Source organism: Ascaphus truei, chromosome 6 (genome assembly GCF_040206685.1).
Source record: "Ascaphus truei isolate aAscTru1 chromosome 6, aAscTru1.hap1, whole genome shotgun sequence".
NCBI classification, from domain to species: Eukaryota; Metazoa; Chordata; class Amphibia; order Anura; family Ascaphidae; genus Ascaphus; species Ascaphus truei.
Window position 1 is genome coordinate 62,686,524 of NC_134488.1, and position 20,931 is coordinate 62,707,454.

Consider the following 20,931-nt stretch of genomic DNA (forward strand, 5'->3'; position numbering starts at 1 on the left):
TTCTTTCTGGAAACCCACTTCAATGTTCACGGCCCCCCAACACTTTTAGAAGTATTTTCCCCATCAGCTTTCTACTCCTCCTACAGCAGCAAAAAAAGAGGAGTCGCCATGTTGATCAAGCAGGGCGTTCCCTTTACTGCTGGTTATCACTGACCCAAAGGGTAGATTTCTGATAATACACAGTGTGTTGTCAGGGCCTGCAGTAACATTAGTTAATATATATTCTCCAAATGAGAACCAAGCTGAGCTTGTGAGGGAAATCCTAGAATCAATTGGTACCCAGTATTTGTCTATCCCTTATTGTGGGGGGGGGGGGAGACATGAATATGGTTATCGCCCCTGATCTAGACAGGTCAACCAACCCAGGCCTGGCTCACTCAACCCTTGAACATAAAACGTTAACAAATTGTAGAGCTTTGATTAAGTAATTCTCTTTGACTGATGTTTTGCGGGCGCTACATTAAAGTCAGCTGGACTATTCCTTATTTTCATCCCAACACCAGATGTATTCCAGGATAGACTATTTCCTGGTCACAAAAAAACATCCTTCAAGCCTCCTGCTCTCCGATATTGGCTCAATTACTTGGTCAGATCACACACCGGTTGACCCGACTCACTCCCTCCCTTTTGTTAAAAGTAAATCATATTACCGAAGGTTTAAAGTATCCCTATTAACCTACCCTGATATAAAAAATTGAAGAAAAAAAATCTTTCCGGGTGAATATTTCAATTTAAACAAGGACTCCGTTACATCACCCTCAATGCTTTGGGAAGCCCACAAGGCTACGATTGAGGAGTCGTGATCTCCATTGCATCTGATGGGGGGGGGGGGGGGAACTGTATAAAGAGCAATCAGACAAAATTGTAAATTTGGAATAAACACAGAAAATTAACCCATCGAAAAAAATTATACAAAATCACTCTCAGAGGCCAGATTGGCGTTAAGACAGGTCCAGTTGGAGGACGTTGAGCGGTCCTTAAAATGGACCAACCATCTATACTATGACAAGGGGAACAAAGCAGGCAGGATCCTTGCCAACAAGCTTAGAGGAATGAGAGTCAGGTCACAAATGTCATCGGTTAAGGGCAAAAATGGCATGATAACTCCTAACGACCAAGAAATTGCTCAAGAGTTTACTAAATTCTACACGAAATTATATAATTTGAACTCATCCAAGCAGAACTCCCATATCTTAAATTCAGAAGCTATTGCCAAATATCTGGAGAGCTGTAACCTCCCTAGGCTTACAAAGAATGAGCAGATTAGTTTAAATAGCAAAATTGCACAATTAGAATTATCAAGTGTAGTTAAATCCTTAAAATCAGTGAAATCCCCAAGACCTAATTGTCTTTGAAATGTGCATTACAAAAAAAAATTCATGGTCTGAAGGTGTGTGAGAGAGGGGGGAGTGTGTGAGGAGGCAAGAGAGAAGCGGGAAGAGTGTGAGGAGGCAAGAGAGAAGGGGGAAGAGTGTGAGGAGGCAAGAGAGAAGCGGGAAGAGTGTGAGGAGGCAAGAAAGAAGGGGGAAGAGTGTGAGGAGGCAAGAGAGAAGGGGGAAGAGTGTGAGGAGGCAAGAGAGAAGGGGGAATGTAAGGGGGAAGAGAGAGAAGTGTGTCACGGGAGGCCAGGACAAATACACCAGGGATCATCTCGCCAGACAGAACTACAGATTAATAAAAATTATTTATTGGAAAATGATATCCACCACTGTCCTACACATAAAACACACACAACTGGGGAACACCCTACAGGCCTAGGTGCAGGGCCCTCATCAGGGAGTTTTCCCTGTTATGCTTCCATGCAGTGTCTAGTAGGCACTGCTGTCTGAAACCCCAACATGCACAACAGAAACCCAGGAAATCTGGGACCTATGACTGGCACTGACTAACAGGACACCTCCCCACCTTTTATACCCCATGGTGACATCATGAATACAGATATGGAGGGTCAATGGCAGGTGCCTCCAATGTTACTTGGCCCCTTATTGGTGGGTTAAATGCAAAAAAGTGTCTGTTACTTGAAAAGAGAGTTACATGAAACTTGCAACATTTCATCCTGAACACAAAGTTAACTCCCGGTCCCGAAAGTGCTGGAACCAGGCTACTCATTATATTATTGACAGGTAGGAGTAATGGCGGGTGTCATGATAATATCATGAGATATTATGTATTTTGATCCATATGGTGCTTCAGGAGATAAAAAGAGAACAACTTGGGTTTAAAAATACAATATGTTGGGCTTGTAACATGTCAGAACTTTGTTCGAGTTTGCGCTTGTCTTCAAAGATAACTTAATTGGTGGGGGGGGGGTTAATCTGTATGGCCCACTAATAGTGCCAGATAGGGTCTAGACCCTATCAGCTCCATACAACCTAAGGGCAGTTGTTTTGAAAGAGATGGGAATAAAATATGGCTATCCCGACAACTTTATAAACAGGATTCTTGTAAGGCTACTTTCAAATTTATTCTCTGGAGGGTTCTGCAAGGTTCAGGGGGCATGGCTAAGAAAGTATTCAACCCGAGTGACTTTATTAAAAAATGTGAATTTCATGTGACGTCATCTCCTCTGCATAACAGTTACAAATCTGTAGTCGTGTCAGAGTGGCATGTTCAGACACCACACACTGCATGTTTAAGAGGTACTAAGGGACAAATATCCATTTGTCGCGCAAATTTCGGATAAAGACGGTCGTGATTAGTGTTGTTGTTACCGTGATGAGCGCCTGAATCTGTTAATGTGTCTCAGTATTACAGAAGGGAAGTAAGGCCCGTAATATAGCGGCACTTATAATTGGCTGTGGTTATCCAGCCGTTCTATACTAGGGGCCGTGCGCACACACGGCATTGAGCATGGAGCTGGCCGATCGGGGGAAAAACGGTGAAAAGTATGTTTTCGCGCTGCTACCTGTTGAGCGTCACATACTCAATCAGTGTATGTGTGTATTTTTTGTCTTTTGCAGAAAAGCTTTTCATATATTAAAAGTAAGCGCTCCAGGCAAAGACTTTGCAGTGACTTTATTTGAAGTACCTCATTCTGTTTGGTGGTAGAAAAACGTTCCACACACAAGCAAGATTGAAACCAGTACTGCTAGATAACGTCTATATAAATAATTCTGGAAAAAACGTCCTTTTCACAATTTCATTTTTGTTGTCAGAGCGGTAATATTTTCAGTAACATGTGGTCAGTATTCCTAGCCAGGAGATGCTGCTGGTTTCTTCAGTATTGGGCATAATAGCCAGCATTTAGCATAAATAAGTCTTTTTGAGATGGTTACCGGTTTCGCCGCTATTTATCCCTTCAGGATCCTCAATCAAAGTGTGACGTCATGGCCACGCCTACCCGTGCGTGTAATAGCCACGCCCATCTGTCGCTCAGTGCACTGAAGTCTATACACACAAAGTGTGCTCCACGTGCACGAGCATTCGCGCACGCAACAAACCTTAGGAGTACGTCTAGATATTGAGGCAGTAAATCAGCTGTTAGATAGATAGTTTTAAAACAGAGTTTTTTTTACTCTGTCGTAAAACTGACAATCTAACCCCTGATTTGCGACGGGATGGGCTTATGTTGTTTCCATGGGGAAAGAATGTATTTAAGTCTAAGCAAAGATTATGAAAAGCAGATTTCAACAGAGGTGTATTTTGGACCAAATACGTAATTTCTCTTTCTGTGCCAGTTACCTCTCTGGGAGAGAACCTATGACATGTATAGAGTTTTCTTTTATGTTATATCCATTTATTTTGAGAAACTGTTCTGCATTTATTGTAATTGTATGTTCTTGCATTCCCTTTTCTGTAATCTAAGCACTGTATTTTGTGTGTATATGTATATATGTATATATTAAAACATTTAAAGTGATGCTTTGGGCTCTGAATGAACTGTTGCACGCTCTGGAGAGAGTATTTACATTTTCGGACACAGTTTGCTACAAAAGATTTTTGTGTGTTAAAGTACATGCTTTTTTCTATAATAAACAGGGACCTGGGACCCTCGCGAATATTAATTTGACATCTCTTATTTGCATAAATATCCCTGGTGGTGGAAGCGTATGGATAGGATTGCAATTGAGTAAGGGGTTAATATTAACTCATTGGAGGTACCTTGCACAGATGAAAGACGAGTTGGCTAGAGTAGCCGTGGATTAACCATGGTTGCATATCCAAGTCACGTGCTGTTTGTGACAGGTGGTATATGAGGGCGGATTTAGGGGAGATGGTACTCATTTGAGGGACCTTTGCGGAGGTGAAAAGTGGGACCACTTGGAGCGGAGTATTAACCCTTGTCCAGTATGCAGGTCACGTGCTCGCAAATGTGCCATACGTGACAGCGGCCTTAACCTTTATTCAAAGCAGCCAAATCTACCGCTACCGTTATAGAGAGTGTAATGGGAGGAGTGTACGGCTGCGTCCCCACTAGTTCTGAGCGCGCTGAGTGGGCGGCGCCTGCCGCTTTTACTTACATATATCTATATATTTAAGTCCCCGCTCACGCGGTGCGAGCACGCTCACCCACGCTTGGGTAAACAAAAAAATTAACGTTTTGGGCGCGCTCAACTTGCCCGCAACGCCGCCCCCCCTCCCCCCGCGCTTACAAAATAGCCAGGACACCCGGCGCTCATACTTGGAGAGCTGGTGACGTCACCACTCTCAAGCATGAGCGCGGTCAGCGCCAGCGGGGACGCAGACTAAGGGTGGGGGGGGGGTGTAGTGCACGTAAGGAGTAGAGAGCCTAAGGCCCGTAATATACTGTGTGCGGCCGTGACGCACACTTTTTGTGTGTATGGTGATCTGTGCTGCCGGGAGCGACAGGTTGTCTATAGGTAGGTGTGTGTGTGTAATTTATTATTATTAAAAAAGACACGTTGTTGAATAAAATATTTATTAACATTGTGTACACACACACACACACTTCAGCGGCGGTAGCAGTGCGAATTCTTTCTTTTCCTCATCTTCCCCCCTGTCGGCCGGTTCCACGCGCACGGTGCGGTCCTACTATAGAAAGGCTAACTAACCTCAGCCAACTATAACTGATGCGCACCCTTTATAGAACAGCCCTAAGAGGGAAGAGGAAGGGACTGTAAGGTGGGAACAGAGAGAAGGGTGGGGGGGGGGGGGGTGAGAGAGAGATGGAGGAGAGGGTCGGACATGGGGAGAGGGTTGGGGTTCCCCCAGAATTTCAGGTAGAGAGGAACCACCCACTCAACCAGTGCAGCACTAGTTTAATGTAGAATTGTACAGAAGAGATGAATCATTCCAGAATTGGAAGGAGAATAGAGACCCAATAATGTTTACTTGCTACACGGCCTAAGTAGTGGAGATAGAAATAAAGTACTTGTAGGCGTGTATGGAGACTTGTGCAAGAGAAACACACCACTCTGTATGTACGGGTCATAGAACAATGTAACTCCAAACAATATGGGAACCGAATAGTGATGCAGGGTAAAAATATCTTTATTAGTATATCAAGAAAATTAAAATACTCCTCTGTCCAACTAGTACATGCTGTGCTGCCTCTCCCATCACGGTAGCGGACACCGATATACTCATTCTGCATATACCACAGAGTCAGTTCTGTCTAGCGAAAGCAATTTATGATATAACAGTATTTGCCTGTATATTATTAACCCGTTGTGCTGCCTCTGCTACCCTCCACTCAGGCGGTCCCATTTGTAGTCCCCCCAAGGATCTAATACAATCCTAGTTCAGGATCTGCCCTCACTTAAACACCTGCTATAAGTTCTAGCATATCACTCCAGTGGATAGCCCTTGTCAGACTCTTACTCGCTCTAGAAGTCTGGGTCTATATTGTTAGGAGGTAATAGTCCCTTTACCCTGGACTCGAATTGTCTGACTGCAGGTACTTTACACAGGAACCGCCTCTTTAAATGAGAGGCGTTTTAGTACCATTCGTTTACTGCTTTTTATTTTAGAATATATTTTATTACCCAATATATTTTACTTTTCTGGATATACCAATAAAGATATTTTTACCCTGCATCACTATTCAGTTCCCGTATTGTCTGAGGGTACATTGTATATATGTTCTACAAGCCTTACATACACACTGGTGTGTTTCTCTTACACAAGTCTCCATACACGCCTACAAATACTTTATTTCTATCTCCAATACGTGTAGCGAGTGCACATAATTGGGTCTGTAGTGTCCTTCCACTTCTAGAAGAATTCACCTGCCCAGAATTTCATCATTTAATTCTAGGGTTCCTTAAAAAAAGGTTGAAAACCACGGCTCTAACTGATGAGGTTACTATGATAACCATTGGCTGCACTGAGATATATCAAATAAAAAGATCACTTGTGAGCACATACACATCTTAGACAGATCTGCAACCCTGTCTTTCACCATTATCCCCATGCATACAGTGCTTCCACTGCAGCAAGGGATTCTGGGAAATGACATGCAAATGAGCACACCGTGTCACTAGCGAGCATTAGCTTATAAGGGTTCCATGTAAAAACAGATGTCAGGCAAAAGGTGACAGTGCGCTCATTTGCATGTCGTCATTTCCCAAAATCCCTTGCTGCAGTGGAAGCAATGTATGCTGGGTGATAATGGTGAAAGGCAGGTTTGCAGATGTGTCTAAGACATGTGAATGTGCTCACAAGTGATCTTTTTATTTGCTATACAGTGGAGGTTTCTTGTCGCCTTTTTCACCCATCATAACGTGTGTGTATGTGTGTATGTGTGTATGTGTATATATATATATATATATATATATATATATATATATATATATATATATATTATATATATATATGACATACAATACTATATACTCGCATATAAATATGCATGTATTTCACACACATTTATAAATATTTAATACATACACAAATATTTATTAATTACATGTAAACACAATTTTTTCAAACACATACATATTCAGAAATATATGTGCATACTTTTCTAAATATCTAACCCTTTCATTGCAAGGACGGACCTCCAGCAGTGAAGGTGTTCACTAGAAGCAATGGTATGGAAAGCTCTCCTGTTTCCACTCCAACCTCCCCCCCTCTCCCCACAAGGTCATTTCCACCATCCCTTTCATAAGCACACTGAACTTTCCCTGATCCTGGCCTCAAATGCCTTCTGCACAGAAAAGGGAGACAGTGAACCAGAATGAACTGAGTGAGCTGCTCCTGCTGCAAACCATGAACGGGAACCCAGAACGGAGCCGGCCCTTTATGTATAGCATTACATCACAAATCAGATCCCCTCGCTGGGTGGGAAGTCCCGGTTGGGAATTTGGGGGTGTCAGAGAAGTTAGTTAAGGTTCAACACCTCACCTGCCCCCTTTCCCCTTCACAGATAGCATTATATAAAGAGGCTGCCCTCACTTATTACATAAACAACATACCAAATAGAACTGGTTTCCTAAGCATTAAATAACTTATCAATTTAATTGGTCTCCTAAGAGAGATTCAATCATGCTTAAAGTAAAAGTTTGTTTCCTGTGAAAAAACACACACTTTTTTTTTTAAGCCACTATTTAATTCTAATGTTTATGGTTCTATGTTATTTTAAGCGCGTTCTATAGTAGGCGAATGCGCGTGACGCACACTTTTTGTGTCTATGGTGGTCCGTGCTGCCGAGAGCGACAGGTTGTGTGTGTGTGTGTGTGTGTGTGTGTGTGTGTGTGTGTGTGTGTGTGTGTGTGTGTGTATATATGTGTATGTATGTGTAATTTATTATATCTTTTAAAAATTAAAAAAAAAGACACGTTGGTAAAAGAATAAAGTATTTATTAACATTGCGCACACACAAACACACACACACACAGGCGGTAGCGGCGCGAAAACTTACTTTTGAGTCTTCCCCGCTATCGCCCGGCTCCACGCTCACTGCCGTGCGCGGCCTAGCATACAATGGCTGGCTAACCACAGCCAACTATAACTGCCGCGCGCACAGCGCAGCAAGGAGCGCCCACTATATTACGGGCCTTACTCATACTTACTTGTATATGCAAAAGGTTTGCAAACAGCCTGATCTCTTACTGCAAAAACTGTTGGATTAACAAAAAAAGTGCCAAAGCAACAACGTATAGCCCATTACACACGTCACTGTCGTTTGTCCTTTGTGGTCCAAGGTGGGACAGAACCTTGAATTTAAAAACGTTATACTGTGAAAAATGATTGTTTTTATTTTCAACAGAAATGCTGCTATGATGCTTCACTCTTAGCTGTTCGCCTAAGGCTGCGGCCCCGCTGGCGCTGACCACGCTCATGCTTGAGAGCAGTGACGTCACCAGCTCTCCAAGAATGAGCGCCGGGTGTCCTCGCTATTTTGGAAGCGCGCGCGGGGGGCATTGCGGGCAAATTGAGGCACTCAAAAGTAAAAAAAAATTGTTTACCCAAGCGCCAAGCGTGGGTGAGCGTGTGTGCCCGCGCGTGAGCGTGGATGTGACAAACCACATTGACTAAGATAAGCGCGTCAAGCGCAAAGCGCGCTCAGCGCCAGCGGGGACTCAGCCTAATGATCCGATTTTAAGAAACGGGAAGTGTTACAGTTACACTTTGTCTGCTCAGATCAGTGTTTCCCAACGCCAGTCCTCAGGGAACCCCAACAGGTCAGATATCCCTGCTCCAGCACAGGTGGCTCAGTCAAAATGACTGAGCCGCTGATTGAGCCACCTGTGCTGGAGCAGGGATATCCTAAAGACCTGACCTGTTGGGGTTCCCTGAGGACTGGAGTTGGGAAACACTGGCTCAGATAAAAGGTTAGACGCCCTGAAGAATCTGGAAACTTTTTGTATTTATTTTAAATGGGATTTTTAATACCTTCACTTGTTTTATTTGTTTAACCCCTTGAGCCCCAGTGGGGCCTGCAATAAATTGCTTTGGCACTCAAGGGCTTAAAATACGTTGGCTCTTTAGACTTAACCCTTTGAGTGCCAAAAAAAGCCGTGGCACCAGAGTTCCATACCCTCCGGCACTTTGCGCCCAAGTGGCCACAATGGATGGAAACTTAGGAGGAGTTTTCCTCTTCCTGCCGGATGGCGTTCAAACGCAAATCTCCCATAGCAAATTCAGCAAATAGAATAGGACATAGCTGCTACATCATGTGGCCCCTGGAGTGCCAGGCTATGTCAAACGGCACCCAAAGCGTTACCTCCCAAACTACTGCCCCATTCTGGTTCTAAGTGGGACTGCCCCTCTAACCCTTCTGGTGCAATGATGAGTAACAGGGACGAGGCCGTTTCTGACTCACAATTGCTCACTTTTAGTCATTCTCCTGTGAATCATGTTACTTTCAAGTTTCTTGGTCAAATCTGTGTGGAGGACTCTGTTTTTAGACAAAACAAATCTGTGTGGAGGACTCTGTTTTTAGACAAAACAACAACATTTTAGAAGAGAAGATTTTCCTAGCAAAGCTTAGAGGGGCAGTGCCACACAGGGAGGAAACACGGCTGTTTTTTAAACAACTTATCCATGTTCCTTGGACATCTTTAATTCCATTCTAAAGTTAAATCTTCACTTATTTGTTTCTTGTGAAATAATTTATTTCTAATTTTCCAGGACTGCTTAACTCCGTTATCTGGTAATTATTATTTCCCCTTAATCTTTAAACTAATTATGCTGCCAGCATTCGCCCAACACAAGGGAGGGAGGAGGCTGTGCATGTACAGCCTCACTGCATACAGAACAGCTTACAAACAGTCTTATCCCCAAAAGAGACTACAAGACGTTTGTTTAAACCCTCCAAGGCAGTGTTTCCCAACTTCAGTCCTCAGGGAACCGCAACAGGTCGGGTCTTAAGGATATCCCTGCTCCAGCACAGGTGGGTCAATCAGCGGCTCAGCCATTTTGACTCAACCACCTGTGCGGGAGCAGGGATATCCTTAACACCTGACCTGTTGGGGTTCCCTGAGGACTGGAGTTGGGGAACACTGCTCCAAGGCATTTGGATACTCTGGAGACAATTTTTTTTTTTTTTCAAATGGTGTCAATAAACTACATTTACCCAGAACATGCCACTACAAGTTTGGTCACTTTGGTCTTAGGAGGGACTGCCCATTAGAATAAAGCATTTTAGCTTTGTATTAGGCAAAGATTATTAAATACAGCGAGTGATCACCTCTTCAAAAACATGTCTTATTCACTTAAATTATCAACCACCTGTGCAAACAAAAATGGCCAATATGCAACAATTTTTGCAGAAATAAAATTTCACCTTCACCAACACAGCAGATCAAACTAAACCTAGAAAGCACTTTTAAAGCACGAAACCGAAGGCAGCAACAGTGTGGGCAAACACTTATTTTCAACATTTCAAATAGCTGTTTATCCCAAAACAACTAAGAGTTATGGTAAGAAGACCATCAATAATAGTTCTAAAATCGTTACTGGAAGTTTCCAAAATAGACCACCAGTGTAATACTTATCAAAAAGACAAAGCCACAGATTTAAAATATTTCCCAGTCATCCTGTCTTTTTATTTATTTTATTTGCCACGCTGGGTTTTAGTCACAAGGACGAGGAAACCACATGCAGAAATATAAAGCCAAACAAACAGGATCCTGGCTTCTGGGAGGAATAGATGCCCATGGGCTGGAAGGGGTTATTAAATTACAAATACGTGAGGAGCATCCCAAACATATTGAGCTTGTTCGAGATCTCTGGATACGCTTCATAAATGAATTACATACATACAGAACAGTTTGTGACTGCTGCCTTTCCATCTTGAGAAGTCACTTAGGAGAGCCCTTATTAACCCCCTTGATAGCAGAGGGATGAGCAGATCATTGCAGAACATAATTTACAATTAGAGTGACTAATCAATCACGCAGTGAAAATACCAAACCTCTCTGACTCAAGTGAGAAGCAAAAAAAAAATTTTTTTAGAACAAATCTTTCTTGTTATAACCTTGCCAATACCGTAATGTCTGCAGTACAGCGAGACCGCTGCACATGAAGTCAGGCGAAGCAGGTATTCAAAACATTTTCAGCGTCTATTGGCGACAATGTACAGTGCAGAACATTTTGGAAAGCTAACCGCTTCCTCAGGAGAATGGGCAATAATCAATGAAAAAAGTGGAATACATTGCAACGGTCATCGGATCATTAACTGGAGACTTTTACCCAACTCTAAACAAAGTGGAGACTGTAGATGTTAGGAAAAGGGACTTAGACTGTGATATATCCCTTAATAATAATACCTATGGAAGTATTCTTAAAAATTCCTTTAGGGGAAGCGGAGACCTGCAGGGGTTTGATTTCCTCTGGCTGCTCCCTTTTATGCTATAGCTGCATAAGAGTTTGAACAGGAAAAGCCTCCTCTCCATTGGCTCTCTTAGGGGCAGGGTAGGATAGAAGTTGAGTAAACACTAGATCAGTGGGTTTCAGCCTTTTTCTGGTTAAGGAACTTTAGAATTATATCGTGAAATTCTGAGGAACCCCAACCCTCTCTAATAGCGCCTCTGAGATCAGATGCATTGTAAGGCTACACTTATAGTGCCGCCGATGGCGACGTCAAGCTACGGTCGCTGGAAAAATCAAATTGAGATGACTTCCAGCGATCGCGACCAAGCCGTCGCGTCACGCTTACTATAAGCGCACACGACGGCGGCAATGCAATTGTTTTGACGCAACATTGTGTCGCTGTCGCTATAAGCGCAGCCTTAAGGTACCCCAATCCTCTCTAGTAGCATGTCGGAGATCAGATGCATTGCAAGGAACCCAAACCCTCTCTAATAGCGCATCTGACATCAGATGCATTGTAAATTCTTCTGTATTTGGTACAGTTTTCAAATTACCTGAAGATTGCAGGGAACCCTTTAGGGATGCCCGGGGAACCCAAGGGTTACTACGAAGCCCTGTTGAAAAACACTGTACTAGATTGACAAGAATCCCAATGAAAATAATATTCTTCTTGGTTTCCAAAGAAACCAAAACAATCAAATGTTTGCTTTAAAATCTGATTACACATATCTAGGGAAGACGGTTACATTGTTGTCAAAATGTTTGTTGCAAAGTAACAGAAATTGCTCCTTTTAAAAAAGGGAGAACACAGCGGCTCCAAAAAATAATAATTTTGAACAACTTAGTGTAATCGGCTTTACAGCAAACATAAGACAGAGCAAAGCTAAGCATTTAGCTGGGGGCTTTCAGGACTGGCACACAGTCTCATCACTAAGAAGACATTAAATACCCGCCAAAGCTTTTGCTTACAGTTGAAATGTTATCATTTAAACCAGCTCCATTTAATATATTAAACAGGTCCCTGTTCTTAGATCACGCTCAGCCTAAGAGACTCTGACACTTTAAACAGTAAGCACACAGAAGAGAACAATGCTAGGACATAGTGTAAAAATGCTTTTAACATTAATGGCAAATTTGCCTTATTACAGAACCTCAATGCTGCATTGAGAAAATGACGTCCTTTACATATGGCAAAGTCTTGTATTCTACTACTTAGATTGTAAATTCTTTGGGTCACAAACTTCCAGCTCACATTCCTTTCTAAAGAAACAGGAATTTATTTTTAAAAAAGACTGCTTTTCCTTTCTGTGAGAGTGCGCTGTGGAGCAATGCTAAAGATCAGTGCTATAAGCCGTCAATGACAAGCTCAAAAGCCGGCACAACAGACAACATTTATGTCTACACCGGCCTCAAGACTGTGATCCTATCAAAAAAACTGGCTCAGACCCATTATTTCCAGTGCAGCTGTACCTTCATCTGTGCAAGTTCCAGTTTTTACATCAGGACTCCGGGGAGTTCTGATGTAAAAACGGAAACTTGCAGGGGACAGTGAAAACGCGGGATAGCGTTACCCAGGGATGGTGACAGCGTTGGGCAGGGACGATGACTGCGTTGGGCAGGGACAGTGACAGCGTTGGGCAGGGACAGTGACAGCGTTGGGCAGGGACAGTGACAGCGTTGGGCAGGGACAGTGACAGCGTTGGGCAGGGACGGTGACAGCATTGCCCAGGCACCGTGACGGGGACAGCGTTGCCCAGGCACCGTGACGGGGACAGCGTTGCCCAGGCACCGTGACGGGGACAGCGTTGCCCAGGCACCGTGACGGGGACAGCGTTGCCCAGGCACCGTGACGGGGACAGCGTTGCCCAGGCACCGTGACGGGGACAGCGTTGCCCAGGCACCGTGACGGGGACAGCGTTGCCCAGGCACCGTGACGGGGACAGCTTTGCCCAGGCACCGTGACGGGGACAGCGTTGCCCAGGCACCGTGACGGGGACAGCGTTGCCCAGGCACCGTGACGGGGACCACGTTGCCCAGGCACCGTGACGGGGACAGCGTTGCCCAGGCACCGTGACAGGGACAGCGATGCCCAGGGACAGTGACAGCGTTGCCCAGGGACAGTGACAGCGTTGCCCAGGGACAGTGACAGCGTTGCCCAGGCACCGTGACGCGCAGGCACGGTGACGGGGACAGCATTGTCCAGGCACGGTGACGGGGACAGCGTTGCCCAGGCACGGTAACAGCGTTACCCTGTGACGTAACACAGAGGGGAGAACGTTATACAAAAGAGGGTAACGGGAATTACACAGAGGTACACAGAGACAGACGCAGAATTAACAACAACAACTTATGGCAGTAATCCCCATCAGTGACAGGGGGTGTATAAAACAAAAACACTATGATAAAGGAGGACGTATAGTGACAAAATAAATTGACAGGGGGGATAGGGATAGAATGACGGAGAGGAGGAAAGCAGCTTCCTTTTTAAAAACCCAGTTAATATGCAATCCTCTCTCTCTTACATTGGACAAGGTATCTGCATCAATCATTGACAGCAAACAGACATGGCATCTCATTTCTCTCTCTTAACCCCTTCACTGCCAGAGGAGTCTGCAGCGCAGTTAACCCTTTCGCTACCAATATGCTTCACAAGAGTGACAACAGACCCTCGTGCCTTCTCTTGCCTCCCCCTTTAATATGGGATACTCCGCCCAGCTCTGTAGGGTTGATCGGTTAGGAAAGGCGAGGCTCTTTACCTGCGGTTCCGATTTCCATTCATGGAGGTCAGTGTCCGGCCGCCCCCGAATCCGTGACTCCTAGTCTGGGGGTGGCGGTTGCCTTGATCTGCGGATAGCAGCACCCAGGCCCTGGCTCTGCGGTGGGTCCGTCGGCACTGGGGGCTTCTGCCCCTGACAGGGGCGTCCTTTCTCCCCCTCCTGAGGACTTGAGCCCCTGCTCTGTGGCCAGTGAGCCGATTGGCTAGGCAAAGCTGTGTCTTCACAACTTGTGAGCTGATTGGCTGGCTTCTTCCCGTCTTCACACCGTGTGCAGAGAGCTGTGAGCCGATTGGCTGGCCTGCCCCTGTCTTCACACCTTGAGTGTCAGGTGCGATAACAAGTGTGTAGAAATTGGCTGAAATAAGGATGAGATGGAGGGGTAGCCGCTGATTGGCTGTTGCCCTGGTGACAGCAACAAGGCGCTTCCTTGCAGGTTCAGCTCCTGGCCCTCATCCCCTTTGGTATGTTTGGAACCGAGAGCTGATTGGCTGGGTTATATCCTACCTTCCCACCTTTCGCAGCAAGGCGATTGGTTGAACGATGCTCCTCGCGCCCCTTAACGTCTATTTCCCTGGTGCCTCTGCCAGGTCCAGTCCTCGAGCCCTGCCCGCGCGGACCAGGTGAAGTTTACCCGGATGAGGAGAGACGCGATTGGCTGGGTTCCCTCCCGCCTTTAGTGGTCCTCGCGCCACCCACCTGAAGTGAGGAGAGCCGAGCTGTGATTGGCTGTCTTGGGATGGGGTCCTCGCGCCTTGGTTCCAAAGATCTGATTGGCTGGGGATGGGGGGGAGAAGACAGCTCTCAGTCAGGCAGTGGAGCCGGGTGAGAGCTGCCAGGAGATTGACTGAGCCCGCTCTGTCTCTCTTTCTCTGCACCCCGGGCGCCGGTGACGAGCCCCTGTCAGTGACTCATTCTTCTTCCACGTAAACCCAGCGGGCTCCTCCCTCTGACACTCGGTGATGGAGCAGCAGCAGCCGCCGGCAGCGCCTGGTCCTCCTGTTTCCCCTACTACTGAGGAGGAGTTAGACCCTGATGGCTTCCCCCCTCCTCCTTCACCCCCCCCCCCCAGCCCTCGGGCTGGAAATGACGTCAACCCGCTTGAACAGCCAAGTGACTCCCACTGGTTAGGCAGAATGAGACGTCACTTCCTCGTTCCCCTTTTCCGTTGCAGTGTAATGTACTGTATAATTAACCAGCCCTCGTGAATAATTCAGCAGGTGGGCGCGCGTCGAGGGTTCTTCTCATTAATAATTCAGCAGGATAACCCTTAGCTCCACCCCTTCTGCGCTTGAACTCATTAACTATTCAGTGCCCTAAGTGTAAAGGGTTAGTCCCACCTTGCACCAAAGTGAACTCATTTCAGTCCTATGATTAATGGGTTGTTTTTACAGATGAGGATTTAATAAGAGCAACTGTAAAAAGCAAGGGCTATAGATCTATTTTATAACCTGTACTAGGGCACTGTTGTTATTTAGTATGTTGGTTATTGTTTTTTTTCCCCCGCGTACCCATGGTTTAGTAAAAAATATTATTTCAATCATTTTTTTTATTGTACAATATCATCGTTTGTTATATACAGCCAGTCCTCACTTGTCGGAGGGAATGCGTCCTGCAAACCGGCGTCTGATTGCGCGAATCCACGGCGGTATCGGATAAGCGGTCCCGACGCCGCATAATGCAGTCCACTGTAAGGCATTCGACGGAAAGTGGGCCGTCGGATACTGAGGACCACCTGTACTATTATATCAAGTCTCGTGATTTATTAATTTTTTTAATCAAAAGATGAAGTGTCTGCTCATTGTGGGATGGAGTATACCTCAGAATGGAGTATGGTCCAGCTGCACAGCTTGTCCCATTTAGGTTTGAGGGGGTAGATATTAGGGGGTGTTAGCATGGATTTTGACCAGCTGCAGAGCTGGTACCAAGAGGGGGGGGGGGTGGGGGTATGTTAGGGGTATTCCAAATAGGCTTCCTTAAAGAGGTAATTTTTTTCAGGGAGGTTTTTAATGTCTGAAAGCTGGGGCAGGGTCTGATGGTGTGTAGTTGGGAATGCCAGAGAGAGGGAGCAGCACAGGAGAAGTCTTGTAGGTGGGAGTGAGAGGAGGCAATAAAGCAGGAGGAAAGGCAGATGTGGGCAGAACAGAGGGGGTGTTTAGAGGTATATTTGGGGACAATAGCTGAGATGTTAGGGTAGGCAGCGTAGTTGAAAACTTTGTAACTCAGAACTAGGATTTTAAATTTGATTCTACAGCATATGGGAAGGGATTTATATAGTGGAGCAGTGAGTGAGGTAGAGGAGTCTGGCATGAGCATTTTGAAGTTGTGACAGGTAGACAAGGGGAATACCAACTAGGAAAAGGTTGCAGTAATAAAGGCGGGACAGGATAAACTAGGAAATTAGGCTTTACGTTGTCATGAGTGAGAAAAGGGCATATCCTACCAATATTTCAGAGGTGGCAAGATTTACAGTAGTGAGGGCTTGAATGTCAGGAATAAAGGAGAGGGCAGAGTCAAATTTTAACTCTAGCCAGTGCGTTTGGTGTGTTGATGAGATTGTGGTATTATTGACATTGAGGGAGAGTTTGGCTGTAGTGATAGTGGGAGGGGGAAAAGATTATTAATTCTGTTTGGACATGTTAAGCTTCAAGTAACAGTGGGACATCCAGGAGGAGATTTTGGAGAGACTGTTGGTGACACTGGACAAAAGAGACGGGGAGAGGTCAGGGGAGGAGATTTAGATTTGGGTGTCATCAGCATAGAGATGATACTAAAAGCCTAAAGATGGTATTAATTCACCAAGAGAAGAGGTATAGAGTGAGAAAGGCAGAGGGCCAAGGACAGAGCATTGTGGAACCCCGACAGAAAGAGGGAGTGAGAAGGAGACCCCAGAGATGGAAACACTAAAAGAGCGGTTGGATAGGTAGGACATGAACCAGGCGGCTGTGTCACAGAGGCCAGTGGGGTGTAGAGTATGCAGAAGAAGGGGGTGATCAACAGTGTCAAAGGCAGCACAGACATGCCGGAGAATTAGTAAGGAGAAATTACTCTGACTTACCTGTGGACAGGTTTATCCAATATGACATTGGATAAACTTTTAAAAATGTTAAAAACAAAAGACTTAAATACAACTCCTATTTTTTTAAGGGATCAATTATCTACTTGAAAAAGCAAAAACAAAAAACATGAAGCATAGTGGTTTAAAAAGTAGAAGCACTGCACCTGTTTAAAAAAGATTCTACGTCTAATAAACATTGGGGCACCAATCTGCGCCTTGTTTGGATACCGGAGGGGGTTGAAGGGGAGATATCGCTAGAAGCCTTTGTCCAAAAATTCCTGAAGAAAGCATTACACCTCTCAAGTGATGGAGACTGGGGCATGGGAAGGGTACAACGTACCTTGGGCTCCAGACCAAAACCAATTGAGAGACCAAGGCTTTAAAACGGATATTGTCTTCTTTAATGGAATCACTTGACAGATGAGGAGTGCGACAGGGTAGATTCACCTGTCTAGTTATGAAACGTAAGTATAGCTACTACAAGCCTCAGGGATAGGCTAGCCACATGAACAGGCTAGCGACAGGGATAATCAAGCCACAGGGACAGGCAAGCCACATGAACAGGCTAACCACATGAACAGGCTAGCCACAGGGAAGGTTCAGGAACGGGGAAGGCTCAGGAACAAGGAAGGTTCAGGAACTAGAACCCAAGGTGGCCAGGAACACGAGGAAAAGCATACAATGTTCAGGCAGGGGCTGGAAGTCACTGGCTGTTATTTAGCATAAGCAACCAAGAGGTAAGAGCAGGTTCCCAGCCAAAGACTGGACTGGAACCTTTACAGTGCCCCCCCCCCCCCCCCCCATTGGGCTTTTCACCCTTTATTTTGGTCAAGTTAAGGACCAGTTATTAAAAAGTGTTTAGATGGAAAATATGTCCATCTTACCCCTAACCCCTTAGGGGTTACCCTTAACCTTTTCTCCCCTTCCCAGTTTCTAACCTTTTCTCCCCTTCCCAGTTTCTACCCTGTAAGTGCCACCACAGTTCTACAGGTAGGAGATTTCTCCGGTCCCTTAAAGAGGTTCATAAAAGTTAATCGAAACCAGGTAATGACACAACAACATTCACGCTACAAGACACACAAGATCGCAAGAAGTAAGAGAGTTCCAACAACAAGACCATGACTAATCAACTACCTTTAAAAGTTGTTTCACTAAATGTCAAGGGATTAAACTAAAACAAAAAAAAGAAACTGGCTCTTAGAGAATTTCTGAAAATGCAATGTATCTTCAGGAAACACATTTTAATAGTCAGGATCCCCCATAACACTTTTAGGGGTACATACCTGTTGACATACTACTCATCCTACACAAAGAAAAAAAAGTGGGGTGGGAAACTTGATAAAACACGATGTCCCATTTCAAATGAAAGAAATCAAGAGAGACCAGGAGGGTAGATTTTTTATGGTAGAGGGTCTTCTATCTGGAGTTAAGGTGAACTTAGTCAACGTTTATCTCCCTATCGATCAGCAAATTGTGTTTCTTAAATTGATATTAGAAGATATTGGGGGAAACCACTCAGGGTGACATGATAATGGGGGGAGATTTTAACATGATCCAAAACCCTGATTTAGATAAGACTACTTTACCAAACCAACAAAGGAATTCAAGTTAGAAGACATTTGGTTCAGTATAAATACAAATCAGAGACTATACATTCTATTCTTCCCACCACAATTCTTATTCTAGAATCAATTATATATTTGTCTTGGCAAACCTTCTTGATCGAGTCTCCCAAACACGTATTGGCCCTAATACATGGTCTGATTATGCCCTGGTGGAAATGGTCTTGAAACCTCCCTTTCAGAGGCATAAAGTTTTTCAGTGTCGATTGAATTATTCACTTTTAAACCATATAGAGATTGAGAACGAGATAGGAAATTCATTAGAGGATGATTTTAAGACAAATGAAGGTTCAGTCGAATGTCCGACTAACCTTTGGGAAGCACATAAAGCGACTATTAGAGGACAGTTTATCTCTATAGGCTCACATAGGGAAAAAAACTAAAAATCTTAATCAAGAAAAATGAACAGCGAAAATATCCATGCTGTCCATGCAGAAAGATCTATAAATAACTGTCAGGCTAGGGAGGAATTACAACATTTAAAGCTAGAAGACACAGAAAAGACACAAAAATGGACCCAACAAACCTATTATAACAAGGGTAATAAAGCTGTTTTAACGATCGAGCCACTCGCCATGTATTTTTAGGAAAGACCCAAATATACAAGTTATCCAGATTGGTCGAGATAATTTAAAATTATCTTTATTTGCGGACGATATTATTCGAACAATCCCTAATCTCCTGACGTCTCTCCCTAATTTGTAAAAAGTGCTCTCTGATTTTGGATTTCTTTCAGGATATAACATAAATACAGCAAAATTGGAAGCTCTCAATCTAACTAATGCTGTACTGCCCGCAGACCTGGCCAGGGATAGGCTCAAGAGCCTAGAGGGGAAGCCAGCCAGGTGAGTGGAGGAGATTGCCCTGATGTCCTGCGGCAGGTGGAGCCAGGCGTGCAGGATGACGGCCAAGAGGATTGGGTGCGCGCCCTGTAAGGATCCCGCGCGCTCGCCCCGGCAGCGTGCGGGTGGAGACGGCGTGTGCCGCAGGGGAGAGGAGCGGCGTCCGGCCGGAACAGGTAGGGAGCCGGCGGGGAAGATCTGATAGGATCTTCATATATTGTGACCTACAGGGATAATAGGGGTCTGGTGTGGGATAAATAAAAATAAAATGATACTCACACGGCCTTGTGTGAGCAAATTCACATAGAGGTATCTTTATGTTCTTATGGAGTAGTGGTGCTAGCTTCCAAAGATGAAAATATTAGCGGATAGCCCCTCCTCGGTGTCGGTGCAAAACAGGACAATGTCTCGCTTCAAGTAGACTACAAATGATTTTATTATTAAAACACTAAAAAATGCACTACATAAAAATACAATAAAAAATGCAAGAAAAAAGAGAACCGCCCATCTGTAGGATGTAACTCGCGGATCTCGTGGTACGCCTCGAAAAAGACAAGAAAACCGCAACGAAACCTTGTTGTGATAGCATTTACACAAGGCCGTGTAAGTGTTTTTCATATATTTTGATTATACCCACTAGTATCTATTAGATACCATATACACCCCAATTTCCTCAACCTGTGCCCCCCCCTTTTTTCTCTGTATCCCTGTACTAACAAGGATCCTGGATAGGACCCTATTGGGGTTAGAGCCGTAGGACGAGAAGACGAACCTGAGGGGACCTTTTTTTTTTATAAGGTTGTAAAATTCATTGTTGTATTTCCCCGGTTATACACTTCCCAGGGAGCGCCCGGGTTTTTCCCTGTTCCATTGTCTTAAGGAATGCAGTGTAACCTGAATATCTCTTTAGAAAATACGTCGGCCAAGGTGGCTGAATTGGGAAGACCTTTGAGGGGTACAAAATGTGCCTGCTTAGAAAATCTATCCACTACTACGAGGATTGTATTCATCCCTTTGGAGGGTGGGAGTTCCACTATGAAATCCATGGATATATGCTTCCAAGGGCGTTCAGGGATGGGCAGAAGAAACCCCGATGGTTTGTGTCGGGCGGACTTACTCTGTGCGCATACCGGACAAGCTTTCGTGAAGTCCTGAATGTCCTTGCTAATCTTTGGCCACCAAAAGGTACGTTTGATTAAGTCCAGCGTCCTTTTAAAACCAGAGTGACCAGCTGATCTGGATGAATGCCCCCAATCCAGGATTTTGTGTCGAAATCGTGGAGCGGCGTACAGACGTCCTTCTGGCACCTTTACTCTCCCGGGAATGTGGGCCTGGGCTTCTGTGATTTTATCCAGTATGTCAAACGTATTGGCAGAAATTATGCAATTCGAAGGTAAGATGGTTTCCGTAACCTCGTC

The 20,931-nt window shown here is 44.8% G+C and overlaps 1 protein-coding gene across 3 annotated transcripts in view; it reads right to left on the reverse strand.

Moving 5' to 3' along the window:
* LOC142497143 (protein argonaute-3) overlaps positions 1 to 15,053 on the reverse strand; it is a 65,736-nt gene extending 50,683 nt beyond the window's left edge. For all 3 annotated transcript variants that reach the window (XM_075604563.1, XM_075604562.1, XM_075604561.1), the window contains exon 1: positions 13,974 to 15,053. In XM_075604563.1, coding sequence (XP_075460678.1) covers positions 13,974 to 13,992 — 19 coding nt within the window. In that variant the 5' untranslated portion in view covers positions 13,993 to 15,053. The remainder of the gene's footprint in view (positions 1 to 13,973) is intronic.
* Between the last annotated feature and the right edge of the window lie 5,878 nt (positions 15,054 to 20,931).